Source organism: Carassius carassius, chromosome 32 (assembly GCF_963082965.1).
Source record: "Carassius carassius chromosome 32, fCarCar2.1, whole genome shotgun sequence".
Taxonomy (NCBI): domain Eukaryota; kingdom Metazoa; phylum Chordata; class Actinopteri; order Cypriniformes; family Cyprinidae; genus Carassius; species Carassius carassius.
The window spans coordinates 1285001-1300000 of record NC_081786.1 but is presented as its reverse complement, the minus strand read 5'-3'; the positions used below and the strand labels follow the sequence as shown (position 1 = coordinate 1300000).

General features: G+C 33.1%; 1 protein-coding gene across 1 annotated transcript in view; it reads left to right on the top strand.

The window, feature by feature from the left end:
* LOC132113346 (pleckstrin homology domain-containing family G member 3) overlaps positions 1 to 15000 on the top strand; it is a 64289-nt gene that overhangs the window by 30997 nt on the left and 18292 nt on the right. The window contains exons 3-4 of the mRNA XM_059521143.1: positions 8310 to 8716; positions 13791 to 13891. Coding sequence (XP_059377126.1) covers positions 8310 to 8716; positions 13791 to 13891 — 508 coding nt within the window. The remainder of the gene's footprint in view (positions 1 to 8309; positions 8717 to 13790; positions 13892 to 15000) is intronic.

Below are 15000 nucleotides of genomic sequence, written 5' to 3'. Positions count from 1 at the left end.
TGTGTGTCTGTGCGTGTGTTTGTCTGTGCGTGTGTGTGTCTGTGCCTGTGCGTGTGTGTGTCTGTGCGTGTGTCTGTGCGTGTGTGTCTGTGCGTGTGTGTGTCTGTGCGTGTGTGTGTGTGTGTGTGTCTGTGTGTGTGTGTGTCTGTGCGTGTGTGTGTCTGTGTGTGTGTCTGTGCGTGTGTCTGTGTGTGCGTGTGTCTGTGCGTGCGTGCGTGTGTCTGTGCGTCTGTGTGTCTGTGCGTCTGTGTGTGTGCGTCTGTGCGTGTGTGTCTGTGCGTGTGTGTGTCTGTGTGTGTGTGCGTGTGTCTGTGCGTGTGTGTGTCTGTGCGTGTGTGTGTGTGCGTGTGTCTGTGCGTGTGTGTCTGTGCGTGTGTGTCTGTGCGTCTGTGTGTCTGTGCGTCTGTGTGTCTGTGCGTCTGTGTGTCTGTGCGTGTGTGTGTCTGTGCGTGTGTGTGTATGTGTGCGTGTGTGTGTATGTGTGTCTGTGCGCGTGTGTGTCTGTGCATGTGTGTTTGTGCGAGTGTGTGTGTCTGTGCGTGTGTGTGTGATTGTGACGTTGTGTGATTATAGGAGTGTTCAATGCTGACACACATTAATCAGATCTGCTTCTGCTTCCTTGAGGTGAAATATCAGGAGACTTTAAAATGAAAACAGCTGTGCTTTTGATCACCTCAGGTGAGGAATATTTCTAGAGCTGATTGTGGCTTTTGACATGCGTTTATGTCTGCGAACATTAATATCACTCTCATAACAGCTTCTCATTTTTAATATTTTTTTGGGGGGGGTTGGAAATATGTGTTGTGTATCATTTGCATCAGTGAAACTGTGTTCATGATCAGATCTGTGTTAGACGTCTCTGCTTTGACTATACAGACGCTGGTTATGGCAGAAGTTCTGATGTTGTTCTGTGTGAAATTTGCATCAGCTGCTTTTACAGTTTGACTGATGTGAGTCTGACTGTAACTTGTGTTTTATGGTTTACATGTGCAGCGCCGGTCCTTTATGATTTATTGGGTGATTTATAATGTGGAGTTGTATAAATGTAATTTAAAGTTGACTTATTTCAAAGAAGACTGTTTTGCTCACCAAGGCTGTATTTATTTATATAAATTACTGTAAATACAGTAAAAAAAATTACAAAATTAGACTCTAAAACTGCTTTTTTTCTATGTGAATATCTGTTAAACTATAATTTATTTCTGTGATGTGCAGCTGTATTTTCAGCATCATTCCTCCAGTCTAAAGTTACTGTGACTTTCGATCAGTTTAATGCATCCTTGCTGAATATTTGTTTTAAATGGTAGTATATACTGAAAAAAATTGGTCAGAAATTGGTTGAAATTTCATAAATGATTATGAAGATACCACATTGAAATATAAAAGCTAAAATAGTATTTTTTTAAATGCACTCCAAAAACCTTTATAATATTTACTACTATGAAAAGTCATTTTTATAGTGTAGATATGGCTTGACTATAAAATTTGAAAAGTTATTTGTAAGATATTTAAACATATGCATAAGTTACACATGCATGCATAAAGTGCAAACGTTACGCATAAAATAAATGTAAAATTTTATTTGATTTAAGATACCTAGATTTGATCACATCTTGTTAGAAACTGAATAATTTATTAAATTAATTAGTGAAATGGTGCAAATGTTGTTTAAAAACCAAGATTTGACAATTTGTTAAACCTCGAATAATTTATGCAATTGATAACATTTTGTAATGAAATGGAATTCTGTCAACCATTTACTAAATTAAGTTCTAAAAAGATATAATCATATCTTGGTGTCTTAAAATGCTTTTACGTGTAAAAGTTCAGTGTAAATTTATCTTTCGTGTAAAACTTATTGAAGTTTTGCGTAAAGCATATTGACATTTTGTGTAAAACGTATTGAAGTTTTGTGTTGTTTCATTGCATAAGTTAAATATAAATACAAAAATTGCATAGGTTGCATAAGCTAAGAATAAATGCATAAAGTACATGTGTTATACATAAAATAGAAATCTGATGTTCGTCACATGCTTTATTTAGTGATTGCAGCTCTGTTTTGAGCTCTTACTGTTTCTACCTCAATTAGACGCTCAAGTGAAGAGGAAGCATGTTTTTAGCGTCTCTCACAGTTGTTTCTAAGGATTAAGGAATTCAAGCTATATAAATCAAAACTCTGCCCTCAAGAATCCCCGGAATTCCAGAAATTCCTCCTAAGACGTTTCTGGAGGCAAATCCAGACAGAGACTAGGTTCATCTGAGCACGCAGTTTGTTTGCTGATGTTAGCATCATTATCTGGAACTGTTTGGAGCTTGTTAATGTGAATACTACACTCACCTTGAGGAGAGTTAATCATTGTTTGTGTTCACAATCCTGAACTCTCACAGTCAGACAGGAAGGTATGTGGGTTAATGCTATTTTTGGGCTGGTTTGGTGTGCATAGAGTTGTTTACTGATAAGGGATTGAGCTGAAGTGATCAGTGTTTTGAGTTCCCTCCATACAAGGTGTTGATGTTTTAAAGGGAAGTGTCAACAGAGTTAAATAATCACTTTGATTTTCAGTTTAACTAATGATGTCCAATCAGTCCTCAAATCACTCAAACCAGTGGCTGTGAAGGAATGTTACAGGTGTGTGTGTGTGTGTGTTTAATCATTAGCTCTGTACTAATGAACTGTTGATCATTTCATTAGTTCTTAGTTATAATATTAAGCACCATAGGTCGGATATAAAATAACATCTTAAAAAAAAAAAACACCTAAGTTTGTGAAACAATTTGACTTTTTTTTTTTTTTTTTTTTTTAAATTTACATTTAAATGTAGTGTTTTATTTAAGACACTTAGGCCTATATTTCTAATAATTTCTGAAAGTGTTGCAACAATAAAACAATTTATGAATTTTTTTTAATTTAAATTTTACACTCATACATGTTTATAAAGTGTCCAGATTAAATTACATTTAAATGTATTAAATTTTAATTACATTTTAATTCATGTATTTAGCAGACGCTTTTATCCAAAGCGACTTACAGTGCATTCAGGCTAACATTTTTTACCTAATAATAATTACCAAATTTTTTACCTAGATTTGACCTTATTTTATTTATTTTGACTATTTTTCCTACAAATGAAATTTAGAATGACTTGCCAGCTGCACGGCAAAAAAAATGCTTATCTTAGTATTTTTGTCTTGTTTCTAGTTAAAATATTTTTAAAAAAATTAAATCAAGATGCATCTACTATACGAGCAAATATATATTTAGTTTTGTTTCTTAAATTTTTTTAATTTATTGCATTTTGTAGTGGGGTAAAAAAAAAAACTCTTTAAACAAAATTCCCTTCATTTATTATTATTTTTTTCTTTTTGCTTATATGCACGGTAAAAAATGATTGTGATTTAAAAGTAAAAGACTGTAAAAATGCTACGGTAAAAACCTGTTAACTGGTTAACAGTAAGTTTCCATACTATATTCAGTAAATAAACGTAATTATATTTAATGTAATTGTACAGTAAAATATTGTTTTTTTTTAACTGAAAAAGAAATATTAATTGTATAATTTACAGTGACTAACCGTAAATTGTCACTCCCAGAATTCCTTGCAAGACACTTCATATTTTATATATTTTTGAAAAATAAAAAATGTTTATTCTTAGTTTTTTTTCGTTATCAGTTGTGTACATTAGGGTTGTTAAACTATTGTTTATTGCATTATTTCAGTATCATGTATGTCACCATTATGGGGGTTAGTGTTTGTCTGAATGATTCTGTGATTTTATTTTTTATTTTATTTTTATTTTTTTTTTTTTACAAATGCGTGTAAAATTTCAACACAGATTTCAGAAGTTGTTTCAACAGTGTTGTAAATTATTCAATTTCTAACATGAAATAGTCAAATCTTAATGGAAGTTGTATGTGAAATGTCATTTGAGAACACTGTAGTATGCTTTTCTTTAAGAAAAGCATCTTTGTGATTTTAAAGAACCAGATGCAAAAACCTATAAAACCAAAAACGGTTCAATAATTTTTTTCTCTATTATTTGTCATTGAGTGTGAGCAACTCATTCTGCTGCACCTTGCTTTTAATTACCATTTATGAGGAAGTGCCTTAATGACAGGTCAACCATAAAATTCATATTGTGGCCTCCAGGATATACAGCTGATGAAAAGCCCCATTGTTTTATTTCCCAAAATATCTTTTCCATGTAATGTAATGCTTTACAATGTTTCTCTTTGTCGTAACTAGTCCTGATGAAGTCATTTAACGCCACATGAACACCTGCAAAGCTTAATTCGCTTAGAAAACTGCATACGTTTCCAGTTTTGACTCCTTTTGAGTGTTTGTTTTAGCAGGTTTGATAAGTCAAGAACCTCATATGATTCATTCAAACTCAAGAAGTCGAGGTCTATTTGATTCGTTTTGATTGATTCCTTTGAAGAACTGGTTTGTAGGAGTCATTTGTTTGTGAGTCAGACTGCTCTGGCTTTGCTATATATTAGTTTTTTTTTGTCATAACTAGTCCTGACAAAGTTGTTTATAATGAAATCATAGCTCGTTTTGGCCTAGGAAAAGTCACATTGTTGCAGTTTTTGAAACAAATGACTCTTTTGATTATTAATGATCCCAAGTAGATTCATAAGTTTTGAGTCTATGCATCTTAGAAATGCGCATGAATATACAATTTCAATTAAAAAGGAAAAAGTCATAGATTCCTTAATCGTTTTTGATAATTTCATAAACTTCCGATTTATGACAAGAAATAGTAAAAACTACTGTAGATGCCTTAAATTCTTGTGTAAAATCCAAGACAATGCTAATGAATTTCATACATTTGTCAATTTTTATTAAGAAATTGTCAAATCTATGTGTCGTAATGCCTATGAATGTGAATTTTCAATACAAAATTTCATAAATCAATTATTTCAACAGTTTCATGAATTGTTCCATTTATAATTAGAAATTGTCCTAAGTGCCGTAACTTCTTATGAAGGTAAAATTTCAATACTGTTTTCATAACTTCATTCTTGCAACAATTTTAGCAAGATATGGTCAAATGTAGCGGTCTCAGTTCTTATGCTTGTAACATTTCTATATGAATTTCATAAAAAAAAAATTATTTAAAATTAATTGTCCTATTTAAAATTTCAATGCATGTTTTAAAAAGTCTTATTTTTGTTTTATAATTAATTGTTTCTTAGCTTTGTAGTTTAAAAACTATAGAGGTCTCATATTCCTCGATGTTTGCCTGTGCATAGTACAGTCTTTAGCCATAACTATATCGTCTCACAGACTTTAATTCTAAACATTTCCTATATGTTGTGAGTGTAGCATCTCTATCAGAGCATGAGATTATGATCACACTCTTACCAAAAACAGGAAGGAAATGAGAACTTACTCTTACGAAACCAGATTTCAACACAAGCTGCTGCATGGATCGTATGAATAGTTTTAATTTTTGATAGGGACAATGTCATGAGTCTTGGATTGATAAGATTTGAGTGTGTAACTCATGTGGAGGCTTGTGGCTGGATGTCATCATTAAACACTGGCAGGTTCATGTAGTGAGATCACTTTATCATGCATCTGCAAGCCCAGGATGAGTTTCTCAAAACCGTCTTGGCTTGTGATGATTGTTTCAGGAAATGTCTGGGAGTTTTCCAGGCTGTTATGCCTAATATTGACACTTTATGTCATTGTGCAAACACTAACTGCTGGTTTAGTTCAATGCTGATGCTTTAACAATTCTCTTTTTTGGTTCAGATTCTATTAGAGATTATTTTAGAAGGTTTAATATGTTAAGAAACTCTTTAAGCGATTCATTGAATGAGTCAACTGACTGATTCAAACGGTTCACTTAAGAAGTCCAGATTCATGAGCAAACGACTCTTATGAACAAATCCTTTAGTGAATCAATCAAAAAGATTCAACACTGTAAAAAAAACCTGTTCTTCTTTTTCTGTATTTTTTTTTCTCCAGTACAAAATATCTAAACATGCTTAAATTAAGATCCATTTACTTGCAATACAAACTGAAAAGGTTTTTTTTTTTTTTTTTTAAATATAAACATGAAATGATCTTATGCTTTAAACAAAAAATATACGCCAATGGATTTAAAATAAAGTTACTTAATTCAAAAGGATTTTTTTGACCCTATTAGCAGATATTTTTCTTGTTTTGAGCTTAATTTCTTTTTTTAAATTTGTACAATTTTTAACAATTTCTCATCAAAATAATTTATATCTTGATTCAAAAGCTAAATATTTAGTAATATGTATGCAAAATGACAGAAGATATTAAATCTTGTTTGATGAGAAATCCTTAAGAATGGGGTAAATTTACTGTTAGAGACAGAAAAATAAGCTATCTTCCAAAAAAAAAGTTTTTTTGTTATTTTTGCTTTACTGGCAGATGTATTTTGTTTTATTTTTGTATTTTTTTTAAAGCAAGAAAAAATTTTTTAATTTTTCTTTCAGACTCTCATTTTGCAAGTGTATCTTGTTTTAATAATTCTATATTTGTACTGGAAAACATGGTAAAAATTTAGCATCACTTTTGGCAGTGTTTTTAAATTATTCATTAAAGAACCGGTTCAAAAGAGTAATTTGTTCATAAATCAGCGTGTATCAAGTGATGACTGCGCTCTCCATAATGTCTGTTTATTTACTTTTTACATGTTTTTCTAGCATAATAACTAATTCGTCACATAACTCTAGTATAATAACTTGAGTATGACGTCAACTTGTGACCCTAAAATAAATAGATTGTCCTTTATTTCCTGCCTCTCCGGATTTTCGTTTCCAGCAAACATCCATCTTTCCAGAGGATCTTATGTCAGTATGAAGAGCAGGAATCAGGTCATGTCAAAAAGCATTTCAGAAAATGAACTTAAAGTAAACCACAACAGCGTACAGGGTTTCCTGGAATTAATGTAGCTCCAAAAAAAAAAAACGACAAAAAAGAAGACGTGTTCAGACAAAGTAGTCTCACTGTCTTTTCAGTATTTATCTTAATGGCTTTTGCATCTCAAAATCTAACATTAATATTGCAGGTTTTAAAAGTTTGGTCAACAGTCACCATCACTGTTTGGTTATAATTAAAAACAAAAAGAATAAAAAAGAACAAAAAAAAAAGATTGAATAATAATAATTGCTAAATCTTTTAAGGTTTACTAAATTGTTAGTTTTGTAAATTGCTTTTACCACCGTGCAAATAAAAATACAGAGAAACCAGCAGAAAATAAAAAAATGCGATGATAAACGCCTTTTATTTTAGATGCACTTCTTTTAATTTAAGCGTCACGTTTTTAGAACGAGCACAATAGTGAAACACATTTGAAAAACAAAAAACAATGGAAAAGTAGCGCAATCAAATAAAAACCTTTGAAGAACTTTGCATTTACATTTAAAGTTAATAATAGCCTACTTCTGTCAAACCTTCAGTGATTTTGAATTTGAGTTACCGAGCATTTTCCTTGTATTATTTCTGAACACATATGTATAAGACAGGTTTGTACAATATGTATAGTGTTTTGCAAAGATATTTTTGATTTGTTTAACATTTATATCATGTTGACAACTTCATGTGTGCTGCATTCGTAATAGAATTTTCTTTAACTAAAGGGTTAATAAAGAAACGTTACTTGAATCAGTTTGAAGTTACATTTTCAAGTTGACTAGTTAAAAATTTCAAAAAGATCAAGAATCTTGCCAAATCGTCCAGCACTAATACATTTTAAATTAATTGAAAAAAAAAACTTAAGTAACCTGTTAACCCGCACCTGGACATGGGTGCACTGAACTCTCTTGGTTTGCACATTATTATTATTATTATTATTACGTTATTATAACATTATGATAGTTCACCCTAAGATGAAAAATGTGTCTCTGGAGCACAAAGCCAGTCTGAAGTCTCTGGGGTATATTTGTAGCAATAGCCAAAAAAAACATTGTATCGGTCAAAATTCTAGATTTTTGTTTTATGCCAAAAATCATTATCTTCTTCCATGAAGATATTTTGTAAATGTCCTACCGTAAACACATCAAAACGTAATTTCTGATTAGTAATATGCATTGCTAAGAATTAATTTGAAATACTTTAAATGTGATTTTCTCAATATTTAGATTGTTCTTGCACATTTTTCGAATAGTTGTATCTCAGACAAATATTGTCCTCCGAACATCAATTGAGAGATGATTTATTCAGCTTTCTGAAGATGTATGGATCTCAATTTCAACAAATTGACCATTATGACTGGTTTCGTGGTCCAAGGTCAGAAATAATGCTGTCAAATCGTGTTGTGTTTGTCTTCAGCAGAATGTCATCGTCTGTCTACTGGTTCGTCTGTGGGGAGTCCGGATCCACGGGCAGCAGACGGCTGTTCTCTGTCCAGCTCTGAGCCTTCAGAGGACGGCCGGCCGGTCAGCGCTGTGTCCACCGTCTCATCCGAGTCATCCGTGGAGGGCAGCAGCGGCTCCCTGACAGCAGGAGCTGATATCGGCCTGGAGCTCAGTCCTCAGGAGGCTCCTTCAGATCCTCCAGAGCTGCTCGGCTTGGACTGGCCAGTTGAAGAACCGTCGGTCACTACACCAGACTCTCCGTCACCGTTCGCATCCGTCACAATGGCCCCGAACCCTCAGCTCACACACGTGGATCGTGTCGTGATGGAGATTATCGAGACGGAGCGGATGTACGTCAGGGATCTGTGCAGCATCGTAGAGGTGAGAAACATTAGATGTAAACTGCTTCTCATAGTGTTGAACGCTTTCAGTAAATGATTGAAATTAAAACCGTTTTTGAGATACCGGGGTGAAATTCAAATTCTCTGTTCTAAACTTTGGGCTCGTTGGTATTTTTTTTATGTTTTGAAAAGACGTCTCACCGAGGCTGCATTTATTTGTTTAAAAATACAGTAAAATGTGAAATATTATTGCCATTTAAAACCGCTGTTTTCTGTGTGAATCTGTGTTAAAGTGTAATTTATTTCTGTGATGCTCCGCTGTATTTTCAGCATCATTCCTCCAGTATTCAGTGTCACATGATCTTCAGAAATCATGAAAATATACTGCTCGAGAAACATTTCTGATTATCAAGTTTGAAAAAACTGTGCTGCACAAAATTAATTTTATTTGAAACATAAATGTTTTGTAAAATAAATAAAAAAAGTAAATTTAACGCATCCTTGCTGAGAAAAAGTAGGTTATTTTATCTTTTTTTTTTTTTTTTTTTTTTTTTTTTTTTTTAGACAGATTTCCCAATTAATTATTAAATATATTTATTTATTTATTTATTTATTTTAAATGTGTGTGTGTGTGTGTGTGTGTGTGTGTGAGACTGACCCTGGACCAAGAAACCAATACTAAGGTTTTTTTTTTTTACATTTTTCAGATTTATGCTTCATTTGAAAGCTGAATAAATCATCTCTCCATTGATGTGTGGTTTGTTCGGAGGACAATATTTGTCTGAGATACAACTATTTAAAAATCTGGAATCTGAGGGAGCAAAAATAAATAAATAATTGGAGAAAATCATCTTTAAAGTCGTTCAAATGAAGTTCTTTTTTTTAGCATAAAAGAAAAATCTATAATTTGACCCATGCAGTGTATTTTTGGATATTGCTACAAATATACCTGTGCTACTTATGCTCCAGGGTCATATATGTGTAAGTATAAATATTTTCATATTTAAAAATCAAAAGAAATGCAGCGGAGCTTGTTGCAATGCATTCTGGTATTTCTTTATCCATAACAGATACATGTGATGCTGCCTTAGAGTTTGTTAGCTCTCAAACCTCCCTCATCTTTAAGGCCACTTCCTGTAATGTTACCAGCCTCAAACAGACATTCGGTTTTCCTCACACGTCTGGCAGAACACCCAGAATGCCATGCTTTAAAACAACAACAACAATAAACTGCATGACTAATAAGAGATGCCAAGGTTTTAAGCTTCACTGCACTAACTGTTGTTTTTCTAGTCGTTTCCCACTCAGGGTGGAGTGCTGCGTTAGCAGGAAGTCTTGCTGCTGAATACGGGAATTCCTCGGGTTTGTAGGTTTTCACAGGTGTCACTCCTCAAGCACCTTCATATGCTTTATGCACGACTTTCCATCCTCGAAAATTGCATTGCTGACCATCTGCAACACACATAATGCAGTCTTGATAAATAAAGCTAAAGTTAGAACTTATTAGATACTTTCTTCTAACTCTAAGGCCAGCATAGCATGCATCTTTTGGGAAATCCCATAATGCATTGTCATCTCAGTGGAAAGAATGCAATGCAGGTGGCATAATTGAATTTTCTGGTCCAAATTTGAAGTCAGAAATCAGATGTGCTGTGTTACTCTTGAAGTACGTATTTCTTTCGACAACCAGCTGTTTTTTTTACGGATCTTCACTGATGCTTTTTAAGAATTTCTTACTTTTGCTTGCTTGGAATAAAACTGACCATTATCCAAGTCAAAACTTTTGACACACTTTTTTATCTGCAACAACGTGATATTTACATTAATACTTTTTAAGAATCCCTTAGTCTTGCATAGAATAACTGGCCAATATTAAAATATAGTAAAATAAAACCCACAATTAATAAAATCTTTAAATAAAACAAAATCAAGTTATATTAAAGTTTCTTAATAGAACAAGATAGACCAGTATTAAAATCTGTCATTTGAACAAAACCAACCCATATTTAAATATCTTGATAAAACAAATCCAACCGATACTTAAATCTCTTATTAAAACCAAAATGACCAATATTTAAATATCTAAAAAAAAAAAAAAAAACAATATTTAAATCCCTATTTAGAACAAAATATGACCAATATTTGCATTTCTAAATAGAATAAAACAGACCATCCATTTGATCTCTAATTAAAACAAAGCCAACCGATATTTAAATCTTTAATTAGAACAAAATTCATAATATTTAAATCTCTAATTAAAACAAAACCCATATTTAAATATCTTAATAGAACAAAACTAACCAATATTTAAATCCTTAATTAAAACAGAAATTACCATTATTTAAATATCTTAATAAAACAAATCCAACCGATACTTAATTATCTTATTAAAACCAAAATATAATAGAATTAATAGAAACAAAACAGACCATCTGTTAGATATCTAATTAAAACAAAACCAACTGATATTAAAATCTTTAATTAGAACAAAACTGACCAATATTTAAATCTCTAATTAAAACAAAACCAACCGATATTAAGGTCTTTAATTAAAACAAAACTGACCAATATTTAAATCTCTAATTAAAACAAAACCAACCGATATTAAGGTCTTTAATTAAAACAAAACTGACCAATATTTAAATCTCTAATTAAAACAAAACCAACCGATATTAAGGTCTTTAATTAAAACAAAACTGACCAATATTTAAGTCTCTAATTACAACAAAAACAATTGATATTAAAACTTATTTATAGGACCAAGCAGACCATCTGGTGGATCAATAATTTAAAAAAAACCAACAAATATTTACATTTATAATTAGAAAAAAACCTATCCATATTTAAATATCTTAATAAAACAAATCCAACCGATATTTTATTCTCATTTTAAAACCAAAATTACCAATATTTAAATCTATTAATAAAACAAAACAGACCATCTGTTAGATCTCTAACTAAAACAAAACCAACCAATATTAAAATCTTTAATTGGAACAAAACTGACAATATTTAAATCTCCAATTAGATCAAAACCAACCGATATTTAAATCTCTAATTAGAACAAAACAATCAATATTTAAACTTATTTATAGAACCAAGCAGACCATCTGTCAGATCACAAATTAAAACAAATCCAACTGATATTTACATCTTTAATTAGAATAAAATTGACCAATGTTTAAGTCCTCAAATAGAACAAAACCAACCAATATTTCTAACCAACCGATATTCAAATTTCTTAACAGCACAACGGAAAATTATCTTGAAAGAACAATATCAACCAATATTTAAACCTCTAAACAGAACAAAACAAACCAACATTTGAGACTCTTAATTGTCTTTAATTGCTCAGACATGCAGCGTTGATATATGTGCTAAACACTATACATACACGATAGTTACATCTAGATCCAGAGAATCACTTGCATCATCGTTATACATTGTCATATCACCCAGCTCTAAAACTCACTCTATGCTGAAGCACGAAGTTATTATAGACATAACAGTATTGAAATATGACTTGTAAGGGTTTTTTTTACCTGAAAGGTTGGGAGTCAGTCTTCCTGTTTGAAAGTGCCTTTTACTTCATCATGAGGTGCATTATAGAGCATTTTGAAGGGTCTTAAATAAGGCTCATAATTGGGCTCCACTGAGCCGTGTGTTTGGAAGTCAGAAACTGATGTCATATGTTTCCAGGATTGTCTGGGAATTTGAAATCGGAGTGCCTTTGGGTTCTTGAATGTGTTGGAGTTCTTAGTTTAGCTCCCGAAATAATCTAATACACTTCCTTTTGCACTTTAGAAGACCTTAGTTTTGTGTTTTTTAGTCTTGTCGTTAGGTTTTACTCTGATTTTGTATTTTATTTGGATTGCTCAGCACTTGTTGGATTACATTTGTACCTTCAAAGTGCTTAATAAAAAAGATGAATGAATGAGTTTGGCACTGGTCAGTGTAAACTACAGGAAAACGCCCAAATATGGTGATTCACACTGGCCTGATCTGACATCTGTTTGGGTGAAACTGGACATTTTGTTAGTCGTTTAACTCTCACAACGAGCGTCCACACCCAGACTCTGCTTCTTTTGCATTGACTATCTTCTAAAGTATCTGTAGTTTGTGTCACAGAGACGTCATTTTATGTTATGAGCTGAATGTCCATGTGATGCTGTTGCATAATAGAGGCTCTCATGCAGAATATCTGCTCATTATGTTTGCGCCGCGACCCTCGGGTGAGGGATGTTGAACTCCTCCCTGATCTGCGGCGCTCTGATTCACAGCCAAACTTGGCTCTGGAGAAGTTTCCTAATATGAGGTGTGTGTGTGTGTGTGTGTGTGTGTGTGTGTGTGTGTGTGAGTCTGTCTGTCTGTCTGTCTGTCTGTGTGTGTGTGTGTGTGTGTGTGTGTGTGTGTGTGTGTGTCTGTCTGTCTGTGTGTGTCTGTCTGTCTGTCTGTCTGTCTGTCTGTCTGTGTGTGTGTGTGTGTGTGTGTGTGTGTGTGTGCGTGTGTGTGTGTCTGTGACTTTCATTATTGTAATGTGGATTTTCATGAATTCTCTCTACTGCTGACTTTATGCTGTTTAATTAATAAAATGCATCAATGCATTGAAGTTATAGTGAGTCAGTGTTTGTTGTCTTTATTGTTATGGAGAATTTAGTTCCTCAATTTCATTGGGCTGTTAGCTTTAAGAAGCAGCACTGTGGTAATACCATGGTACAGTGATGCTATCAGATGTAGCACCATGGTATTTTGATTTATACCATGATACTGAATGGTTAACCTGTAGGTATGCCATTATATTTGCATTGTATGTCAAATAATACCACCATACTACCATTAAATATTTGCATTTGTCAGTGTAGTAAATGCAAAACCGAATTGACAATATTTATATTATTTTCATATGATTGTTATTTATGTAAACTAGTAGACCAGTTCATTTGCAAGTCAAAATGTATTTTTAAATCACTAATAGATCAAATGTAAAGTTTTCCTTCAGTTCTCTAGCGCCATCTGCTGCGCTGTTGAAGGTGATACAGTATGATTCAAGATGGATAATAATTTGTCATTGGTTGAGTTAGAAATAATATTTATTTACCTTTTCCCATTTTCAGGATTATCTTGTGCACATCATTGACACCAAGGACCTCCCCATCAAACCAGAGCACGTGTGTTCGCTGTTTGGGAATATTGAAAACATTTACGAGTTCAACAGGTAAGATTCAACCATAGTGACCTACTATGCATTTTACATGCTTTATGCAATGCATATCTATATATATATATTTATACACATGTATTGGCTGCTCAAAAATAAGGTTGCACTGGGATATAAGTGTTATGTAGTGTCATTTAGAGAGCTGGTAACTCAACCGCACATGCAAAAGCATATTCAGACACCATCAATGGATTTATTCAGGACTGATCTTCTGTTTAAACAGTGTATTTATTCATGCAAATGAGGAAGCAGCAGCTGTCAAGTGTCAGATGTTCTCTGGCTTTAGATGTGGGACGTAAATAGACATGGTGGTTTGTTTTTGGTCAAAATACATGCTCACTTAATGCTCTTCATCAGTGTGTTTGAGCAGTTGCTCGTTAACAGCACATGCTGACTAGTGCTGGAGGTCTAGTTCATCCAAAAATGATGGTTTGCTGAAAATATGCTCGCCCTCAGGCCATCCAAGATCAGGATGAGTTTGTTTCTTCATCAGATTTGGAGAAATGCAGCATTGCATCAGTGTCTCATCAATGGATGCTCTGCAGTGAATGGGTGCCGTCAGAATGAGAGTCTGATAACAACATCACAATAATCCACAGCACTCCAGTCCATCAGTGAACATCTGGAGAAGACAAAAGATGAAACAAATCCAGCATTAAGATGTTTTGTAATCCATTGTGATGTTTTTATCAGCTGTTTGGACTCTCATTCTGACGGCACCCATTCACTGCAGAGCATCCATTGATGAAACACTGATGCAATGATAATATAAACCAGTATTAATGGTAGTTTCTGTTCCATTTTATATTTAAAACCAGTTTTAATAGTTTACAATAGTTTAAACAATCAGCCTTCGCTTAATAACTTAAAACTTATTATTAACACAAACAAACTGTAATGCACCTCATTTTACCTGCTTTTGTTCTGTAAATGACTTTTACATGCATCAGAGATGAACAATACACAACGAACCGAACGATTTATCTGCAAGTGAGTTCACAGTGTGAGATTTGCATTTGCTCTGTTCATTTTCTGTGTCTGATGTCTGAGAGAAGGTCATTGTGAGACACATGTCTGAGCATCTGGCTTTATCATTTTTTTTTTGT